This window comes from Populus nigra, chromosome 4 (assembly GCF_951802175.1).
Source record: "Populus nigra chromosome 4, ddPopNigr1.1, whole genome shotgun sequence".
NCBI classification, from domain to species: domain Eukaryota; kingdom Viridiplantae; phylum Streptophyta; class Magnoliopsida; order Malpighiales; family Salicaceae; genus Populus; species Populus nigra.
In genome coordinates, this window is record NC_084855.1 from 7,907,856 (window position 1) to 7,929,653 (window position 21,798).

At 36.6% G+C, this 21,798-nt stretch overlaps 2 protein-coding genes across 3 annotated transcripts; both read left to right on the plus strand.

The window, feature by feature from the left end:
- Nucleotides 1-235: 235 nt before the first annotated feature.
- Nucleotides 236-13,102, plus strand: LOC133692470 (sucrose transport protein SUC4). Of its 2 annotated transcripts, XR_009841896.1 has the most exons (7): nucleotides 236-1,151; nucleotides 3,098-3,843; nucleotides 4,363-4,426; nucleotides 4,518-4,561; nucleotides 11,087-11,246; nucleotides 12,226-12,318; nucleotides 12,781-13,102. XR_009841896.1 is itself a non-coding variant. In XM_062113443.1 (6 exons), the coding sequence occupies exons 1-5, from the start codon at nucleotides 632-634 to the stop codon at nucleotides 11,243-11,245; spliced, it is 1,533 nt and encodes a 510-aa protein (XP_061969427.1). In that variant the 5' UTR covers nucleotides 236-631; the 3' UTR covers nucleotide 11,246; nucleotides 12,226-13,102. The 2 variants fall into 2 exon arrangements, 1 of the variants encoding a protein (XP_061969427.1); XM_062113443.1 differs by having other exon boundaries at nucleotides 12,226-13,102.
- A 2,037-nt stretch (nucleotides 13,103-15,139) lies between these two features.
- Nucleotides 15,140-17,234, plus strand: LOC133691486 (protein DETOXIFICATION 48). Its single transcript, XM_062112011.1, has 2 exons — nucleotides 15,140-15,357; nucleotides 15,498-17,234. The coding sequence occupies exons 1-2, from the start codon at nucleotides 15,214-15,216 to the stop codon at nucleotides 17,019-17,021; spliced, it is 1,668 nt and encodes a 555-aa protein (XP_061967995.1). The 5' UTR covers nucleotides 15,140-15,213; the 3' UTR covers nucleotides 17,022-17,234.
- The last annotated feature ends 4,564 nt before the right edge of the window (nucleotides 17,235-21,798 follow it).

The following is a 21,798-nucleotide window of genomic DNA, read 5'->3' on the forward strand; positions in this document are numbered from 1 at the left end:
GGGTCGCATGTGAAGCACCTTGACAGCCAAAAAAGCAAACTACTATAAACAAGATATTTGTTCGAGCCAGGCCGAAAACGTTAGCAACATCAATGGGCCCCGGTGGGCCATGCCAGCCGACCTCGGACACTTGAACCTCCCGGGGTCCAAACATCGACCAACCACTTACGTGTCCTTCGCACCAAAAGCGCTTTCTACTAATAATTATAACCCCATTTTAGCTGTATCTTTTTTTTTATTTATACGGCAATTCCTGTTATTTCAAACCCGCCCGACCACACTCTCTCCAAAGTCCTCGTTCAAATATAACCATATATCAACTACTTACCCTCGTCTTAAGCCATGATTTACTGAAATATACCCTCCCCCAATTATCCGCTTCTATCCTGACCCGTTCCCACACGTAAGTTGCTCAACACCGATAAGGGTAGTTTCGTAATTATATCTATCAACAGAAACCGCCATTTTCCACTCTCCCTTTCGCCTCTTCAATCAACCTTACAGGAGCTAAAAATACAGTGTTGGAGAAAGAAGAGAAGGGAAAGCAAAACCAAACACACAACGCATAAGAGCGGGCTCGAGCGCGCGGTATTGCGTCCGCTTTACCATTTCTACAAAATAAACAGCCACCATGTCAGTCGCTAACCCAGAGCCACATCGAGCCAGCAGGTCTCGACAAACGAACCGACCCCCGTCAACTCGACACCACCAACAACAATCAAGCAGAGTACCGTTACGCCAACTCCTCCGCGTGACATCAATCGCTGGTGGGATACAATTCGGCTGGGCGTTGCAGCTCTCTCTCTTAACACCTTACGTGCAGGAGCTAGGAATCCCTCACAAATGGGCCAGTATAATCTGGTTGTGCGGCCCATTATCTGGATTGTTTGTGCAACCACTTGTTGGCGTCATGAGCGATCGGTGCACCAGCCGGTTTGGAAGACGGAGGCCGTTTATTTTTGCGGGTTCGCTTTTGATTGCGATATCGGTTTTGATCATCGGTCATTCCGCTGACATTGGGTGGTGGTTAGGCGATAGAGGAGGTGTTAGACCAAGAGCAATTGGCGCTTTTGTGTTTGGGTTTTGGATTCTCGATGTTGCTAATAATATGACCCAGGGTCCTTGTCGTGCTCTTCTCGCTGATCTTACTGGTAACTATTATAATTCATTCTAAAGCTGTTCATTGCTTTGATTTGATTTTATGCGAATTAGATTAATTTAGTTGAAATGAAATCAAAACCCTAATTGAGAATATGATTTTGCTACGATTCCTTTTCGTTTTCGTTTTCCTTGAACTTTTTATGTGGTGGTGTGAGATGTCCTATCTGACTTACGTTTGGCATCTTATTTTTATTTATTTTTTTAAATGATTAATCATTAGAGGGGTTTTTGATGATTTTTAATTATTTAAGTTTTCATTATTGATGCTGCTTTATCTTTTTAAGATTCCGTTGTTGTCTGACGAGTGCTAAACGGAACCACTTTTGATCATTTTACGGACGATAATGTCCATGGCACATGATTTCGGATTGCTACACGGCGTTTAGAATTTTTGGTGGGGTCAGATCGGTTGGTGGGGCCGGACTGGTTGGTGAGCAATTGGAGTCTCTGTTGTGGTGGGTATTGGCCAATGTGGGTTTGGCCTAGTATGTATGGTTGATTGTGTTGATCATCTAATAGCATGATTAAAGATGTATCAATTCTAGGTGGGATCCGCATACTCCATGTTGTGTGATCTGAGTTTGCTTCTTTGTTTCTGTCTTGTCGTCTTCTTCTTCTTCTTCTTTATTTTTCCTTCCATTTAAATAGATATGGAGATGGGGGCAACTAAAAGCAGTTTATAAATTGTTCGCTTTCTCCATGTCGACCGGGGAAAGTGGACAGTTGAATCTCATTCTGATTAAAAAACTATTTTCTTGAGTATAATTCCTTAAATAGTAGGTTTCCGTAATTAGTATGGAATTTCAAATGAAACGATTTTACAATTTGGAAGTCATATTGGACGTGTTTCAGGCAGAGGAGCTTTCATACTTAAATCTTCTTCGAGATTAGCAACAGTAACAAGTGTTCATTTTGCATTTTGAAGTCATTTTCTGGAATTTGGGATTTGTGGACAAATGCTGTACGACGCACATGGGAAGATAGTGGAAGAAATGGGTGGTGAATGAGCATTTTCTATCCAGCTCATTTGTAGCTTTGAAAGATATACTTTACATGTGTGCCTGTTTGATCAATTTGCTATCTTCTTTTTGGTATTGCCGTGACTGTTTTGTGAAGCAGGAACTGATTAAGTTCTGGATCAAACTGATTAAATGAACCTCCTCACTGGTCTACTGACTGTCAAATTTCCTTGTTGTAATGCAAAGTACCTTGCACAGCCTTTTTATAAGAAATGATTCTTATCTGCTCATGTGTTCACTGTTCTTATGTATTACCCAAAGTTCATTCATATGGATACTGAGTATTTGTAATGGTATGCATTGCTGAATCTTTGGTATTTGAAGTTTGTCTATTGCTCCTAAACCTGCCAATTTTTATTTATTTATTCAATGTGTTTGTCCCAAGGAGAAGTTCTTTTGCTATGTGAATTGGACTTGAGGTCATAATGTGGTTAATTCTTGGATACTACCTGGAACAAAGCCTTTATGAATTGTGCTGTGTTTGGCATGTATCTCTGACAACAATAGTCAAAAAAAGGTTTAATGCCATGATCGTGTAAGGCAGAGGGATCTATATACTGGGTTGCAGCAGTTTTTAATCCTTCTGCTATTTTTCTCTGAGGCTCAAAACACTACTGTTTATTTAATTAAACAAAAATACCTTCAACAATAAGGAGTGGAGAGAGTTGCGAATTGCTGGTGTTATTTTTGTGGTTCTCAACTGAAAACCTAGCAAGGATATGGGCAATCATCTTCTTATATGTTTTCCCTAAGAAAAGAGGTGTCCTTTAGATAAAATGACTATGTGCATGCGTCATGCTTCTTTCTTCTGGCAAAGCACAAGATCCATATGCTTGTACATGCTATGTATAAAAAGATCAAACAAGGAAAAATACGCAGCAATTTGATTTTTGTCTGTTGGTGATTTGGCATTGTAGGAAAAGATCATCGAAGAACTAGAGTTGCAAATGCTTATTTCTCACTTTTCATGGCTATTGGTAATATTCTTGGTTTTGCCACTGGATCATATAATGGGTGGTACAAGGTTTTTCCTTTTACTGTTACTTCTGCATGCAATATTGACTGTGCGAATCTCAAGTCTGCCTTTTATCTCGATGTTGTTTTCATGGCAATTACTGCCTGCATAAGCATCTCAGCAGCTCAAGAATCACCTCTAGATTTGCCTGCCAGATCTATGCTTGCTGATGAGGAAATGCTAGGCCAGTCAAACTCTGAACAAGAGGCTTTCCTCTGGGAGCTATTTGGGACTTTTAGATGTTTCCCATCAACTGTATGGATAATATTGCTTGTTACTGCTCTGAATTGGATTGGTTGGTTTCCATTTCTGCTCTTTGACACTGACTGGATGGGTCGAGAAATTTATGGTGGCAAGCCAAATGAAGGACAGAATTATAACACTGGAGTCAGAATGGGTGCATTTGGTCTGATGTTCAATTCAGTAATTCTTGGAGTGACATCTGTGCTCATGGAGAAGCTCTGCAGCAAGTGGGGAGCAGGTTTCTTATGGGGCCTTTCGAACATCTTAATGGCTCTCTGCTTTCTTTCAATGCTTGTACTCTACTATGTGGCAAGCCATATTGGCTACATGGGACATAATCTACCACCAGATAGCATTGTAGTAATTGCACTAGTGATTTTTGCAGTGCTTGGCATGCCATTGGCGGTAAGTTGCAAAACTCCTAATAAAGGATCTTTAGATTTTCTGCTAAATATTCTAGTCAAATGTTCTGTCAGCAGTCAAGAATCAAGTAAACAATAGCATTTTTCTATGGGTTCTGCGTCCTCTGTATGTTGTGGGTTCTGCTTGCTGAGGGTCACTCCCTCCATGTAGTTCATATCAAGTTGTTGATTTTTTAGGTTGAAAGGTTAAAGTACGACCTTTCTTCTTATATGACACCTGAAACATGTGATTTATGATGATACTCTTTTTATTATTAATGTTTTTACTATTATGATGGGAGTCATAAAAGAGAAGGAACAAAAGAAAAGAAGGGAATTGAGAATTACTGTTTACATTTACATTTATTGAAGTTCTATGCCTGAATAGGGCCAATGTGCTGGGAATTGACCATACTCTATTGATAAGGAAATATAGATTTGTTTGCTGTGCTTGCTTCCTGATCGAAGTATTCTTCTGTGGCTTATTCCAGAAGAAAATTGATGTCATTATATTTGATTGCAGATCACTTACAGTGTTCCATATGCTATGGTTTCCTCACGTATTGAATCCTTGGGACTTGGACAAGGTGGGCACTACTCCTTTGTGCCTGTATTTACAAAATTATGTTTTGGTGATATGGCCAAGTAATCACTTCAATCGATAATTGGTTCTTACAGGGTTGTCAATGGGTGTTCTTAATCTGGCAATTGTGCTTCCACAGGTTTCTCTTTCCTCTCACTTATTTAGTCTCTTGTCTTCCTGCCTGCTGAAAATAGGAAAAATAGTAAAGAAAGTTTTTCTTCTTCCTTTTAAAAAAAAAAAATTGCCGTTGGAGGAAATAATCTGTAAATTTTGTTTCTGACCCTGAATGTGATGCTGACTTGTTCGCTGTTATGCCTTTTGATGGCAGTCAAAATACACCAATAACAACTAATTAGAAAGAAATTAAATCACCTTTAGTTACTTTCACCTGAAGACACAAACTACATATAATCTTCTAAAGACATAAACTAAGTTCTTCCTGCTGGAGTATGTTCCTCATATAATAATAGGTCCTGCTGCTGCGATTTCCATGTACTTGTCAGACCCCAGTGATGCTTAGAACCATGCAGAGTCTCCTTCTGCCTTCTGACTAATGATTCCTCAATTTTTGTTTTATTTTATAATTTGCCTCTTGTTTTGACCACATGAACGAGTTCAGTAATTTATACACATGATAATCAGATTAAGTCCAATATTAAAAATGGAGCGAAAGGTGACTTCATGAAATACCCTTGACTTCAGCTACGTTATTAGTTATAGATCTTAGAATGTGGCAGTTTGGTAAATATGGCAGCAGCCCTGAAAATTCATTCTCTTTGGTTTCTATTAGTAGTAAATCTGATTATTATGTGCTGTTTAACCTACATCTAACAATGTGATGAAGGAAATATAAATCCGAATTAACTCCCAAATCCTCGTATTGAAACACAATTTTAGCTAATTGCTTAAGATATCCCAATAAATTATTTTCTGGTTAGACTCTACTGCATTGTTTTGTATTGTTTTGCTTGCATGCATTCCTTCCCCCATTTTCCCTTCTGTTACTTTCTTTGAAATTTTCTTCTTGTAGATAAAAATCAAAACTGACTCCCAAATCCTCGTATTGAAACACAATGTTAGCTAATTGCTTGACATATCCAATAAATTACTTTCTGCTTAGACTTTAATATAATATTTTATATTGATTTGCATGCAATCCTGACTTAACAATTACAGTTTTTCCACGATGAGATGAAAACATTGTTAACTTTCATAAGCGAAAATATAAAGAAAGTGATTTTATTTTTTAATTTCCAAATCACGAGACGAAGTTATTATCAACTTTTCTTCATTGAAAATTGACAAAATGCTGGTAGGTTTGCAATCTCTTAAGAAAAATTTGAAAATTCTTTTAATTAAAGAATAAAATTAGGTTGAATGATTTTTATTTATATTACTAAGGGATATTTATACAAGATACATATCAATCATTTAGGTAAGTCAACTATATAATTGAATAGGCTACAATCTAGGAGCTAAAGTTAGGCTACAAATTAGCTAATTAATTGACAAGAATCAGCTAGCTAATTGGCATTTGTATACAAATAATAAACATTAACTCTCCCTTGGATTGCATATGCCTAACTTGGATAGCGACATATGGAAGTGATCGGTAGTAATAACATGAGTCAATATATCAGTCGGTTGATCTGCACTTTTAATACAAGGAATTTCAACCACACCAAAGTCTAGATTGTCTTTGATGTAGTTCTTGTTAGGTTCAGTATGCTTGGTCCGATCATGCTGAATTGGATTGTTGGCAATCTTAATAACTGCTGTGTTGTCACAAAAGAGTAGTGTCTGTTTTTGTGGAACATGCCCAAGTTCACTCAAGAGAATTTTGAGCCAACTAAGCAACATGACTGTATCATCAACTCTTCAACGTGAAAAATTTCCATAAGCTCTATAATCACATGGAGGGTATGGTGCTCTATAATTGAACTAGATAGTGATACCACATTCTATTTTTTTCTCCTTCAAGTTACTAAGTTACCTTAAACAAATGACACATACCTTGATGTCGATTTTCTATCTAATTTGGATTTAGCAAAATTAGAATCAATATATTGCACGATATCCAATATTCAGGTGGTTATGTTGGGAGAACATAACATCTTTACTTGGAGGATTTCAGGTAAGCCAAGATTCATTGTATTCATGTGTCGGTTATTTGGATTATGCATGAATTGGTTGTGGCTCACAACACCAATTGAATGTAACATGTCTACCAACCTTTGATACCTCTTTTTATTTGTTAGAACCTGATCTGATAAAAGTAAGACCATGATTCATCTCAATAGGATTGGTAACCATGATTCATCTCAATAGGATTTACCAATTTTGGTTAGGAGACCAGATATGTATTTTTTTTAAAAGAGAAAAAGTCCTTGCTTGGATTGAAATACTCCAATGCTCAACAAATATTTTAAAGTACCCATGTCCTTCATCTTAAAATCCTTGGCCAAGTAGTTTTGAAGCTTCTTTATTTCACTTATGTTGTTGTGTACATGTCATCAACATAAACAGTAAGCTATAAAATACTATCACCTTTCATTTTATAGAACATTGTATGATCTAACAAAGCTTGCTTAAAACCATACTTATTCATTGATTAATTCAACTGGCCAAATCAAAAGCTTGACGATTGTTTCAGTCCATACAGTGCCTTTTTCAACTTGCATGCTTTACAAGTATACCTTTTGGAATACAATGAATCTTGGCTTACCTGAAATCGTTAAGAGAGGTACTGGAATCAAAAGAAGGTGGAGGCCTCACAATTACATTCTTGTTCCTCCTTGTATGACCCTTTTGGAACAACTAAGTGGGCCTTTCATCCCTACCCTCTTCATATTTGGATACTTCTTCTTTTACAAGATCAAAGGATATCTCCTCACCAAAGCAGCTAAATCCTCCGTTTTGCCTGAATTCCACAATCTCTTTTTTGCCAATCATAAATGTCCTTCCTTGTTACGAATCACCCCTAGAAAAGGGACAAAAGAAACATCCTTGGAAAAATAACACTTTTTTTCACATAACCAAACATCCATGGATATATAGTATTTATCTTTAGGGGGTGAAAACACTTGTATCTTTTTTGGGAATTAGTGTAACTATCGAAGGGCATGAGGATCAAGCTTATCCCTATGAAGAGAGTGAATATGGTCATAATTCGCACAACCAAAAGTCTTAGGAAAAAGATCGAGAGTAGAAGGAATAAAGTGAAACCTTAATAACATCCTGAAAAGGGTTTGATTGTCAATAATATTGGCTGACATCCTATTAATAAGGAAGACAATAGTCATGACAACATTAGCCTAGGAATGGTTAGAAACATGCATAATAAAACATAATGACAGGGCTACTTCTAGGAGATGTTGGTTCTTACATTCTGCTATGCTGTTTTATTGTGGTGTGTAGGCACATGTTTGGTGGAGTATGTCATGAGCTTTGAACAAATCAACATGGGATTGATTCACAAACTCATGACCATTGTCAGAATGAAAGACCTATAAAATTGTGTGACAATCATTTTGTAAAATTAAGGAATAACATGGATAATATCACTCTTAGATTTTATAGTAAATATACCTAGCTTATCCTAGTGAAATCATCATAAAAAAATAAAGTATTTGAGACCTAAAGCAGAAAGGGTAGAAAAAGGACTCAAAACACCAAGTCTGTCGTATAAAAGGATTTGAACTTTCATTGAAAAGGAACAAGATGATTTTAGCATAAACGCATTGCTCACATCGTGAGCTAGAAACAAAATATCACAAAATAACTTGGGAAATAAATGTTCTAAATAGGCAAATGAAGGATGACCCAACCAACAATGTCATAATAGAATTTTTTTCCTTAACATCTTCTCTACTTGAAGACATTGGCTGAACTTGATCTAGCTTCCTCCAAGTAGTAAAGACCTCCTCTCTCCTTACCAATGCTAATCAATCTCTTTGTGAGATTGTTCTGAAACACATAATGGGTAGAATAAAATATTACAAAATAGTTAAGATGTTTGGCAATATAGCTAATGTAGAGAAGATTATTAAAAAGAGTAGGAGCAAGTAAAGCAAAAGATATGGAGAGTGTGGGTGATAGTGAGGCATTCCCAGCTTCAATAATTAGCATAGGAGCCCCATTAGCAACCTGAATAGATTTGACATACGAAGACATTAGTGAATCAAATAAGGAAGAATTGCTAGTCATGTGATCAATAGCTCCTAAGTCAATAATCCATATGTTATTAGCAAAAGAGGTAATGACGCAGGAGATTTTTGGAAAAATAAATACTTTCCTAGGTTATTTTTGTTTTTTCTTAATCAATTTAAGAATTTTATTTTTTTCCTATTCAATATTATTAGGTTTTTCTATTTAAAGGCAATAATTTTTCTATTTTATTTTTCATATTTAAAATTGTTAGGATTTTCAAAAATCTCAATAGAAAAGGTTGTGTTAGCCTTTTGACAAGTAGACTGGGATGAGTAAAAAATAAATATTTCGGTTGTTTTCCTGTAGCTACGGTATTCTTAGTCTTTGGAGGTTTTGACTTATAACAAACTCTGTTATTTTTTGTTTTCGATTGTGTCAACAAGAGCTAAACTAGAATTACCTCTTCAAGAAGACTTGTGATACACGGGAAGCAAAAGATTGAGATGTGTCAACAACAATATGGGAGGACTTGTTTTTTTGTCTTAGCTTGCTTAAGCTTAAACCACAATGGATTACCATGCTTCTATCTTCCAGCAAGTTTCTATTATGTGTTTGGTGCTATGTGATGAATATGTGAAGAATAAGGAGGGACTGAATGGTAACTATTCTTCTAGATGGCGAGGGCTGAAGCCTTAATATGATCTTTAGTTCTCATGATAACCAATCTTTGCACATCTCGACAAACTACGGAGTGTGCTTCTTCCAAACTGGGTAAAGGAGAGGTAGCTAGGACACAACTGCTGACTTGATCCAAATTGTGATCAAGACCTGCAACAAACATGTAAACTCAATCCTCAGTCATCTTTTTCTCTGTTTCTCCACATTGTCTTGGCAACTTTATCATTAGGCATTCGATAGTAAAGTTTCATAAAAACAGAATTTAGTTCATTATGGTATTTAGTGAGGGGTCTGCCACCCTGAAGTAATTGAAAGGTTTTCTTCATTAGTTTATAAACCTGGGAAGAGTCGGATGCATCAATATAACTCCTCTAACAAAGTGTGACATAAGATTAGGAGTCATAGAGTTGATAAGCCATGGCTCAACTAGAACATCTTGTTTTTCCCATTCATCATAATATGGATCATTTTCAACGGGTGAAACCTTCTCCCCCATAATATTATTCTTCATCCCATCAACAATATGCATTTCCAGAATTTTAGACCAAACATGATAATTTGTACCATCCAGTTAATATGGATCTGAGAAGAATGCAATAATATCTTGGTTTCTGAATCTACAAAAAATCTGTCACTGTTGGACAAAGTTGATTGCTCATCAAACATAGAAGACTAGGGTTGATTGAAGTGGTTGTAAGAAAAACGGCATGAGAGTGTCATTAAAAGTTGTCAAGTGTCATTAAATCTTGTCAAGAAATCAAGTTAGGTTAGCCTAAAACCCTGATACGAAATTGAAAAATGGAATTAGACTGAATTATTTTTATCCATATCATTAAGTGGTATTTATACAAGATACATATCAATCATTTAGGTAAGTCAACTATACAATTAAATGAGTTAAATTCTAAGAGCTAAAAGTTAGGTTAAAAATCAGCTAACCAATTGACAACTATATATAACTAATATATGTTAACTCTTTATGTGCCTTTTAATAAAAAAAATATTGTTTTCACATTAATGCATAGTTAATTTATATCACAAAAATGAAAATATTGATACTCCACTTCTCCGCCAAAAGGTGAGTTTCTACTCAGATAATTTGTATGTTGTTGCATAAAATTATTGTCGAAAGTGTTCTGGCCCACTTAACTCTTGTATTTTTCGGTCTGATGAAATAAGTTCTGCCCTTGTGAAGCAACATTATCCTTTCTGAATCAATTATCTGTTGCAATTAAGAACCTTGTATACCTTTGGTTCTCTTAAAAGAAGAAGCGGTGTCCTCTATCAAATATGGAAAGCTCTCCTGAATGGTGGGCACCTTAAATCATAATTGCCAATTTCTTGCTGAAACTTTTGAGAAGATGTGAAAATTTCTCTCTTTTGCATTTTATTATTCACATGTCAGTTTTATCCCATTGGAGAATTGGCAATGTTGTAAACTAGTTTGTCACCATGATTATGATAGATAGATACATGGCCTGGCATGAACTGGTGCAATATTGCCTTTGTCATCTGTAAATTTAGCAAACTAGATAAAATAAATCAAAAGCTGGTTCAATTCATGCCAGGCGGAATTCTAGATTATATGTTTATGCTGATGCAATGTGTGAAAAATTGCAAAGAAAATTTCCAGGTGGCAGATAGATGCTTTCAGTTAATGCGAGTACTTATGCAGTACACATCCTTTTTTCCAGCAGATTGTACTTCCGATGATTTCTTATGCCTTTACATAGTGAATTCCCTACGATTTATGTGATAAAAATTATCTGCAGGAAAACATCATGTTAGGATTTTCTTATGTTGTCATTTATTTGTTAAAATCTGATGTCAAAAACAGGTGGTGGTTTCTCTGGGAAGTGGGCCATGGGATCAAATATTTGGTGGTGGAAACTCCCCAGCCATTGCTATTGGAGCACTCGCTGCCTTTGCTGCTGGAATTATAGCCATCTTGGGTATTCCTCGATCAGGAGTTCAAAAGCCCATGGTCTTCTCATGAGGTATTCTTTTTTTGCCTATTTTTTGGATGTTGAGAAAACTCAAAATGTTAACGGGCAGCAAAAATTTGTTGTCTACCAGTTTCCTCTGTAACATATTGCTTTCCCATAATGCAATTTTAATGCAATTTAAAGGCCTTTTTTTTGTGTGGCAATTTCATCTGATCAGTTGTCAGCATAGTCCATGAGGTGGATCTGAGAGAAGGTGCTCTCAATATGCATATTGTGAGTCCGAGTTTCTTTGAAACAGGAAATTTCATGGACGATTTGAATCTTTGGGTAGTTTTTAAAAAATTTTCTTAGCCAACTACAGATCTCTTCTACTTAAAAAATGTAAAAGACTCGGTGGATAGGCGTGTCTGTTTGCAATACATTCAACATGTATTAGGAACGGTGGAAAACATGCATATGTAAAGCAATGGTCACATGAAATGGCAACTCACAACATGAAATGGCAACTCACAACATGAAATTGCAACTCACAAGTAGGGAAACAGATATTATAGCTGTTAGTGCGTGATGGGTGAGACAAGCCATCTAAATTTGGGGAAGAATTTCTCCAAATGAAAAAAAGTTCTCCTTTTTCCATGGGAAAGAAAGTAAAACCCTGGATTGCTCCCAATACTACTCCCTCACCAACCAAGATAAGTTGCTGCTGATTGGGATTTATTCCTGATGGAAAAATATTCATTTTCCAAAGGTTACACTGATTGGCTTTTGGTGGTCCTAGCATGATGTATTCCAATCGCATGCATTTTGTGCCTGAGTTTTCCATGTGAATGTGGTGAGTTGTGCTTGGTGGCGAACAGTTAGTATGTGAGTTGTGCTGATTGAAACCCTGATGGGGACATGTCTCTTATGCTCTGATTTTTTGAAATGCTTTATTGATTTTTATGGACGATCTACTTTTATGATAATAATTAATTATTTCTTGTCATTGCTTGTGTCTGAACCTTGGAATAAATTCTTGTGTTTATTGCAGTTATCAGTATCTATGAAAGCCTGTTTTGCTTTCAATGCCTCCATACAATGCTTTCTCATAAGGCCTGGGAATCATTTAAAAGACCTGCCTCAGGTAAAAATTGTTTGAGCTAATTACTGTTAACTATTAAATGAAGACATGGCAGAAGACTTGGAAAAGTTTGCATGGCGGTAGTATTACTATATCATCATTGGACTTATTTGCTCTGAAATACATCAGAATAGTTTCGGAAATACTTGACCTGTGCTTCAGACACTAGAATGCGTGCATGTGCATGTTAAAAAATCTAGGCGGGCGTTTTGAGAAAAAAGTGCTGGGAGTGTAACACATCATGGGGACAATGTAGCTTACCTGTGCAAAGATCAGCAATGCATACAAAAATGGCATCCGGATAAAAACTGATTTTCATGTTGACATGTGTGGTTTTTGTTAATCAACACAAATCGCATCCAGCTAAGAACAGATTAGCATGCTGACATGGTGGTTAGAGGCAGAGATTTCTTGGTATGTCCTACCAGTGACTAATTCTGAAATTAAGCATCAACCTTTTTTCAGGAAAGAAAGAGGCAGGGTGAGGAGGATGGAATCTGTGAATTTGTTCGAATTTCTAGAGGAGTATAATCTTTATTAAATGTCAAATCCTGGAAGGTCGTGTCGCTGTTGCATATCCTTTTCCTCCACATTGAAACTTGCATTTGGCGTTGTATTTGGTTTTTTTTTTTTTTATTATTATTACTATTATTACTATTACTATTATTATCCCAAGAAAATTCTGTTTGAATTCCCACTATGACAACAACTTGGTGTAAAATGATAAATGTGAAAGGCGTTGGCATCGCCATGTGATCCTAAATAATGTCAATTTCTATGTCCACAATCCGATTGGGGAGGGGGGGGGGGCATTTTTTTAAAACCCCACTTTAGGATTCTAAATAGGTTTTCGTTCATATTATCACACACTAATTTTTGTCCACTGGTACAATCTTATGACGCGTTGCTCTCATCTACAGCAATTTATTGAGCTGGAGACACATGGAATCTGACATGGGTGGGTATGGATTTCAGAGAACTAATATCTTATGCAGGGAAACCGAGGGAAACTGATTCTTGAAGCAGGTCAGTCTGTGGAAAAGGCAAAAAAAGTTGAACTCTATTTGTTTGGGAGGGTGATGATGGTAGGGCTGCTGCTTCTGTTGCCTCACAGACACAGCCAAGGCTCTCTCCTACAGAGAGACAGTCTCGTTTCTGTTGTGGGAAAAGGGATACAAATTAAATGGTTGCAATTGGAGCACGTAATTGTCTCTCAATGTTCCCTTTCTTCCATCTGCCGGTTCTCCATACAGCCATCTACTGTCATCTCCATTAATCTCGTGGTCCCATTTATGACACAATATCCACCTCCACATATTGTGAAGAAGATAACCTTTTTAAAAGAAAACAAATTATATTTGTTAAAGACAGAACAAACTATTATATCCACTGGATTTGACTTGATCCCTTGGAAGCCTCTCCCAAAACCCACCTCTTTGTTCATCGGTTAAATCCCAAGTTATCTCCACAAGCATGGCATGCTTGTGTCCCCTTAATTCCATCACATGGCTGGTGTCTCAAGCCCAGTGCCTCTCTCTCAATTCCAGCGATGTCCTCGATCATCCAACGCTGTTACCTGGACGGTGCAAGGACGATCCCTCACTCCTTAAGACAACTTGAAAATTACATGATTTTGTGGAGTTATGAGGATCTCTCTATAGATCTCTTGGAAATTTGATTTTGTGGGGTTAGGATCTCTATAAATCTCTTGGTATACAGAGATTGACCGTCTATTTAACCGTCTATTTAAGAATAGATTAGAACGCTCCTGGGAGGATTAGGATCTCTTCAAAATCTGTTTCGACACAGATCTCAGCCCATCTCTTTCCCACTTTCCTAAGAGCGAAACTCCCACCACAAGTTGGTATTATTTTATTATACCTCCCCACAACGCCTTCCCTCCTCCACCGATCTCAACTCATGAGCCCAAATGAAACAAGAGAGAAATCCAGAAAAGATGGGGCCTGAGGTAGAGTTTGCATTAGCGTGTCACCTCCCCACTTGGGCAAATAGCCAAGCGATGTTTTCATGTTCAAGTGTTTGCAGACAACAGAGATCATGGTCCGAGTGAATTTTAGCACATGGGGTGTGCAAACTGCAACGACTGGATCATGCCATCGATGGATGCCTTAGAACATGCAAGCATTTCTCTGCCCACAGGAGAAATATACCATTATGCCCCCGTCACTTCAGAAAATAGGCGTATTTGCTCCTCCATCCAGTACCCCGTCCACTTGGCAGCGCAAGATAAAGTCCTTTATTATCCCTTCCATGTAAAGAATAAAAAACACTAAATGGATGAAGGGTTTAAAAAGAATATTATCCGCTTAAAGCAAAAAGGTCTGATCAGCAAAAACAAAGTCCACCATAACAGAAGGTAGTCCGCCATTATCACTTAGCAAACAAACATCCATGGACAAACGGGTTGTGGCGGTTAAAAACAAATTAATCCACCAATCACCACCCATTTGACCATCTTAATCACGATAAGACCTCCTAAGCCAGAGCTGTTTGCTTCCCCTCATCCTCGAAAGCGGAATTTTATTTTATTAACAACTAATTAAACCTCAACTGTGCCGTGAGAGAGGCTTTAAAAGAGTAAAGAGACGGCCCCCACTAGCACTCAAGAATCCAGTATCGCTTTTTAACAGCATTTTCTCTTCAAAATGTTGACACGTTCCTTCCCAGCCAACAGTAGGACCCAAGCCCCTCGAGTATATATAGAACCACAATTCTTGCAAGCAGTATTCATATTCAAACCCCCACACAGCAAACAACAAAGCCTGCAGCACTTGGGAAGTTGTAGGACTCCCCCCCCCCCCCCCCCCCCAAGCCGAGCTTGCTTGCTTGCTCATTAACATTTGCTCTTGAGGTTTTTTCTTTTTTTGTCAGAGAAATATGTGCAATCCAACCCCAGCTAAACCATCCTCATTTCTCTGTCCCAAGAAACCTCAGTTCAGTAATAAACCAAACAAAACTATGGATCCTTACACCGATGATGATCAGGAAGAACAGTTACATGGATGGCCAACTCCTTCTGAGGTAACAATAATAATCTATTTTCATTTGCTATCTAACTACATGAACATATAAGCAAAGATGTACCGATGATCTGTCAAGAAACAAGACAACAGCACACATCATTTCTCATTTCCTTTTTGTTTTTGTTTGCTTAATTTCAGGCCTTGCAAGAAATCAAAGAAATAGCGAAGATATCTGGCCCAACAGCAATGACTGGTCTTGTTCTGTATTCAAGAGCGATGATCTCCATGCTTTTTCTTGGCTATCTTGGGGAGCTTGAACTTGCTGGTGGCTCACTCTCTATAGGTTTCGCCAACATCACTGGCTACTCTGTGCTCTCTGGTTTAGCTATGGGAATGGAACCCATCTGTGGACAAGCTTATGGAGCAAAACACTGGAAGATACTTGGCTTGACTCTTCAAAGAACTGTTCTCCTCCTCCTCTCCACCTCTGTTCCAATATCCTTCATGTGGTTAAACATGAAGAGCATCCTTTTATGGTGTGGTCAAGACAAAGAAATATCTTCAGTGGCCCATACTTTCATTCTTTTTTCCATTCCTGATCTCTTCCTTCTTTCACTTCTTCACCCGCTAAGAATCTATCTCAGGACGCAAAGCATTACATTACCGATAACTTATTGTTCAGCCATCTCTGTTCTTCTCCATGTCCCTTTGAACTTCCTTCTTGTTGTCCATTTCAAAATGGGAATTGCAGGAGTGGCGATAGCCATGGTTTGGACCAATCTCAATCTCTTTCTCTCACTCGCTTCTTTCATTTACATCTCTGGTGTATATAAAGATTCATGGGTTTCTCCAAGCATGGATTGCCTTAGAGGATGGTCATCTTTGCTAGCTCTTGCTGTGCCTACTTGTGTTTCTGTTTGCCTTGAGTGGTGGTGGTATGAGTTCATGATAATGCTATGCGGACTACTTATTAACCCAAAAGCGACAGTAGCTTCAATGGGAATTCTTATCCAGACAACGTCGTTAGTCTATGTTTTTCCATCATCTCTAAGCCTTGGAGTCTCAACAAGAGTTGGAAATGAGCTAGGGGCCAACCGCCCGGCAAAAGCCCGCATTTCCATGATTGTTTCCCTGGTATGTGCGGTCGCTTTGGGCGTTATGGCCATGCTATTCACAACATTGATGAGGCATCAATGGGGCAGATTTTTCACCAATGATGCTGAAATCCTAGAGCTAACATCAATAGCATTGCCAATTGCTGGGCTTTGCGAGCTTGGAAATTGCCCCCAGACAACTGGTTGTGGGGTTTTAAGAGGGAGTGCTAGGCCTACCATTGGAGCAAATATCAATTTAGGTTCATTTTACTTGGTGGGTATGCCAGTTGCAATGTTTCTGGGGTTTGTGGCTAAAATGGGGTTTGCAGGACTCTGGCTCGGATTGCTTGCAGCTCAAGCTTCTTGTGCCCTGTTGATGCTGTATGCTCTATGCACAACAGACTGGACGGTTCAAGTAGAGAGAGCAAGATTGCTCACACAAACATCTGGAGCGTGTACTACTCCAATATTACCAATATCATCATCCAAGCCAGAAGTTATGACCACTAAGGAAGCTAACAGTAACAAGGCTAATCTTGAAGACATATTGTGCATTAATGATGATCTTGTGAAGTCAGCTTCACTTGAAACAGACCCACTGATATCCACAACACAAACCGTGCATTAATTAGACTTCTACACTTGAATTCCTCATTTTTGCCCCGCTCTTCAGAAGCTTATGTGAATTTTATTTATTAGACTTCCCATTGATTTCCCACTTGTACTGTAGAACCAACTTTTTTTTCTTATCTTTCATCTCCTTTTTCTATTTTTCTTTTTTCTTCTCCATGATGTATTATTAATAACATGGTAGAGTAGACTACTTCATACTTTGAAATTATTTAAGCTCTCCACATTGTCAAGTTGAGAGGAAAAGGAGAGATGGGGAGAGAGAGAGAGAGAGAGAGAGAGGAAGAAAAAAGGTTTAATCTGTCGGTTGTTTTTGAAGCGTGGAGGAGGGGGGAGAGAGAGGATCTTGCTTAACTTTCTTGCTGTTGCCTTCCATATAAGGTAACAACCTAGGCTGCCTAAAATGGAAAAATTAGCGTAATACCCTCTGAGTTTTGTCCAAAGCACGCACACTCTATATATATCTTAATTCAAGTCCTTATGTAGAACTCTCTCTCTCTCTCTCTCTCTCTCTCTCTCTCTATATGTATATATATATAGAGAGAGAGAGAGAGAGAGTTCTACATAAGGACTTGAATTAAGATATATATATATATATATATATATGTGTGTGTGTGTGTGTGTGTGTGTGTGTGTGTGTGTGTGTGTGTGAACATATTCCACCTTTCTTATCATCAATATTTTATAATCAATTCAAGTGTGGAATAATTAATATTCGGTGGTGTAATCTTTTTCATTCTAGTTTCTAACAACCTTCCCCTTAATTTAATTAGATACAAAAAATTACAGATGCCGCAGAATTTTACCTTTCCTTTTCAGAAGAAGATGTCACGTGGTTGATGGGTTCATCGATAAGGGCTGTACTTTGCACCTTTTTATTTCATTATCTCTCCGTTATATGCCCGACAATGGCAATGTATGTTATCCACATTTCCCCCCCTTTTTTTCCTTGGTAATTCACATCTTTTGACAGGAAAATATTGGGGGTGCAGCACTCCTCATCCCTTTCCATCCTCTAAAATATTCTGCAAGTTGGATTCATGAGGAGGATCCCTCTCACCATTTAAAGGGAAATGCTTCTTTTTTTTCATGTACCCTAAGGTGTTGTTGTTGTCGAAAACTATTGCTTGCTAATGCATGTAACTATCAATGTGCACAGTGCTGTGGTAAATATACCAGCAATCGTTCCTTTCTCGTTCTATACTCTCCTTGGGTGCTTCAAACGCATCACTTTTGTATGTATTTTGACAGCGCTCTGGTAATTAGTAATTCCTTCATCTGCTCTGTCCATGATGTAATGTACGTATGTCATTAGATCTTACATAAGTGCACGTATTTATATATGGAATCAATGATTTTTTAATTTATCATATCGTGGATTTGTACTTGTAAAGTTGTAATTAATATATTGCTGGTTTCTCTTGTACTGTCAAGTTGCCCCTCGCAGTATGAAATAATTGCAACACACAGTCACAGATGAAGAGAGAGGAGTTAACACGCGCTCACACATTTATCTGCAGTTGTGGACAAAGGAGGCAGTGAAGAATGATGATTATGGGCAGCAGTATCAGAGAAGTATCTACAGAAGAAGGCCTTGGATGGGGGGGGGGGGGGGGCCTGCTTCAAACTGAAGAAACAAAATCCAGCTATTATTGCCTCTGTCTACTTCTCAGATGACAAAAATACGAGCAGTGCCTCTGCGTTGCCCAGTTCCCCACCTCCCCCCACCCCCACCATCCCAGGCTCCATTTTGTTCTGCTTCTGCATATAACTAGCTCACCTCCCGCAAGGCCACAGCACGGATTTAATATGCATTTCTTCAATATATATATGGATTCAAAACGCATACTATTTATAATATATAGCAACAAGAAGAAAACAAGTTACATATATAGCATGTGAATTCAAATCACACTATAAATTTATATTTACGTGTATGTAAACAAACCCATAAAAGAGGATGATAACATGGGGGATGGCCCATTTCATTGCTGTTCATGAGTGGTACAGGTTAGACTCTCTTTCTTTTTTGTTACTTGTGTTTTTTTAAAATTTAATATGTATGTGTTCTTGTGTGCAGGTAGTCCTACAAGCTAGGCCACTTCTCACTTTTCCTTATCTTCTACTTTCTTTTCCTCTATTTATTTTTATATGTCTCCCGTCTCCATCTAGATAGTTATCCTCGTATGACTCCATAACCTTGTAATTGTGGCAAGTAATTCTAATGTTTCTTTCTGTATTTTAAAAATATTTTTTTTATTTACTTTAAATTATTTTTTTAATATTTTCAATTTATTTTGATATACTAATATTAAAAATAAATTTTCAAAAAACAATTATTATTAAACTTCTAAAATCAATTGCATGGCGTGATATATGCTATGGCGTGAGCATTAATTAGATCATCTTGTCCACGGAGCTGAGACCATGACTTGTGTGGACCAATCGCCTTGTACAGTTTTATTGCAAGCTAGCTTCACGATTTGTTATTCTACTGCTTTCGTCCATGATGTCTTGTCTTTTCCCATTAAGCATTATGAAACTACAAACAAAACATTATATCACAAGTAACATTAAATTAATTTTTGGATGAGAAAGGTGCGATCCCCCCCAAGATATTTTTAGTTGAAAAACAGTATTAAATTAAACCAATATATATAAAATAAACCCTTCAATCAATATATATATATATATATATATATAAAGAAATTAACTACATGAGTAAATGCATGCTAGGAACTAGCCAGCGATCGAGGAGTCATAGGGTTCCGGTTATAAACAAGGGCAATGATGAGAAAATCAGCAGAGGTTAAAATTAAATTGTGGAGGGAAAAAAACTATACATTAATAGTTATCTTACTTAGATAGTACTTTGAATTTTCCTCCCATTTGGACCTTTCAACAACATCAAATCAAAATTATATTGTCATGACTATCATCATTGGAGTGTTATATACATACATACATACATACATACATATGCAAGCACACATATGTTGTGCATATTCTGACCCTTTTGGACGTTTGTGATCCACGGTGCGTGCGCAAACCCTAATTCCGACTCTCATTTACAAAAAAAAATAAATTCATGAACAATTATTTTTTACAAATAATATAGGGTTGAATTGATCATTTCGCTTTTTATACATGTAAACATGCAAATTTAATCTTTGAATGAAAAATATAATGCATATTACTCATGGATGTTTTGATCTTTTTTATTTTTTTAAATAATGCAAGTATTTTGATTCCTTTAAAGATAAAGTCAACTTTTTATTATATTATATTGATTATAAAGTAGATTTGATGGTTGCTTGAGGAAGTTCTTGTATTTGATATATATGAAATATAAAAAAACTGATGGTGCGTGTGTGACACTCACTACCGTGTAGATGCTCCTGTGCTATTTGAGTGGTGGGTTTGTGTTTGTCCGACAACTAAACACAATCTTTCAAGACAACATTTGAAATAAGGTCTCGGCGTTCATGATCTTGAGAAGCGGTGCGTGTTCCAATATTCACGGTTGTTTGGTATCTGCATCTATTTTTTCTGCTCTTTTTATCTCTCTCTCATCTAGATTTTCACGTCAACCCCTTAAAAATTCAAGAACTACCATTTAATTTGTTGAATCTTCATATTTGTTTCTTTTTTTATTATGATTTGTTTTGTCCTGAATAATTTATAAAATTGATATGCCTTTTTAATTTCATCCTTCTTGTTTTTTTTTTAATCTTTCAAATTTGATCATCATTCTTTTTTATTGTTGTTTTTTGTTCGAAATTATTTTTAAAAATTATTTTATGATTTTGACCTCCTTTTGTTATTTTTTTTTCCGATCAAATTTAATCTCTATTATTTTGACTGATAATTATTTTGCTTTGACAAGTTTTAAAAATTAATGTTTTAAAATTAGTTCATAATAAACTTTTTAATTTCACTCATATCCAGGGGTTGTGGATTTTTAAGATTTGATTAGGTTTCTCGGGTTTGTTTGTTTTTTCCCTTTGTTTAAGCTACTTTCTTTTCCTATTTCATCCTTTAGTGTCTATTTAATTGGAGACTGAGTTTCTCTTTTTTTATATTGCTTTTTGTGGAATTTTTTGTTGGTCTTGAAAATGACGCAGTTATCTAAAGTTTTTTTATTTATCATTCTTTGTTGGGTTTTTTTTTCTAATTTTTAAATTTATATTTTTATGCTCGATCGCTTCTTTCAATGTTTGAATTTTTTAACAATTTGTAAGGTTATAATTGTTTTTCTATTTCATCCCCTTTTATTTTATTTTTCTTCCAAATTTATTTCTCATTCTTTTGATTGTTATTTGTTTTATTTGAGGTAATCTCTTTAAATTATTTTTATTTTTTTTTCTCTAGGATCTTCCACTTATTTCAAAAATACCCCGGGTTTTCTTGGGTTTTTTTAATCGTTGCTCTTTGTTGGATTTACTTTGGCTAATCCACATTAAAATGATTAGGAATTGAGCTTTTTGATTCAGTTTTGGTCTAGAATTTAATGGATTACGAGTTTTAGACTTTTGCCCAGGTTTAGAAGGTTCGCTCAAGTTTTCTAGGTTTTTTTTAAAGCTGATTTTTAAAAAAAAAAAATTCATCATTCAACATTTATATCATTGGTGATTAGACTTTGTTTTTTTTTAATCTTTTTTCTACGTGATTTTTTAACCGTGTATTATTGCTCTTTTCCCATCCTTTTGGTTTGTCCATATATCAACCTTTTTTTTTCTTTGTTGCGTCTATGTTCTAGGTCATATTAAAAAAAA

Coding starts and splice junctions, on each gene's coding strand:
- LOC133692470 (XM_062113443.1), top strand. CDS start 632: ATGTCAGTCGCTAACCCAGAGCCACATCGAGCCAGCAGGTCTCGACAA. Junction 3,844..4,362: donor TGCTTGGCATGCCATTGGCG/GTAAGTTGCAAA, acceptor ATTTGATTGCAG/ATCACTTACAGTGTTCCATA. Junction 4,562..11,086: donor TGGCAATTGTGCTTCCACAG/GTTTCTCTTTCC, acceptor TGTCAAAAACAG/GTGGTGGTTTCTCTGGGAAG.
- LOC133691486 (XM_062112011.1), top strand. CDS start 15,214: ATGTGCAATCCAACCCCAGCTAAACCATCCTCATTTCTCTGTCCCAAG. Junction 15,358..15,497: donor GATGGCCAACTCCTTCTGAG/GTAACAATAATA, acceptor GCTTAATTTCAG/GCCTTGCAAGAAATCAAAGA.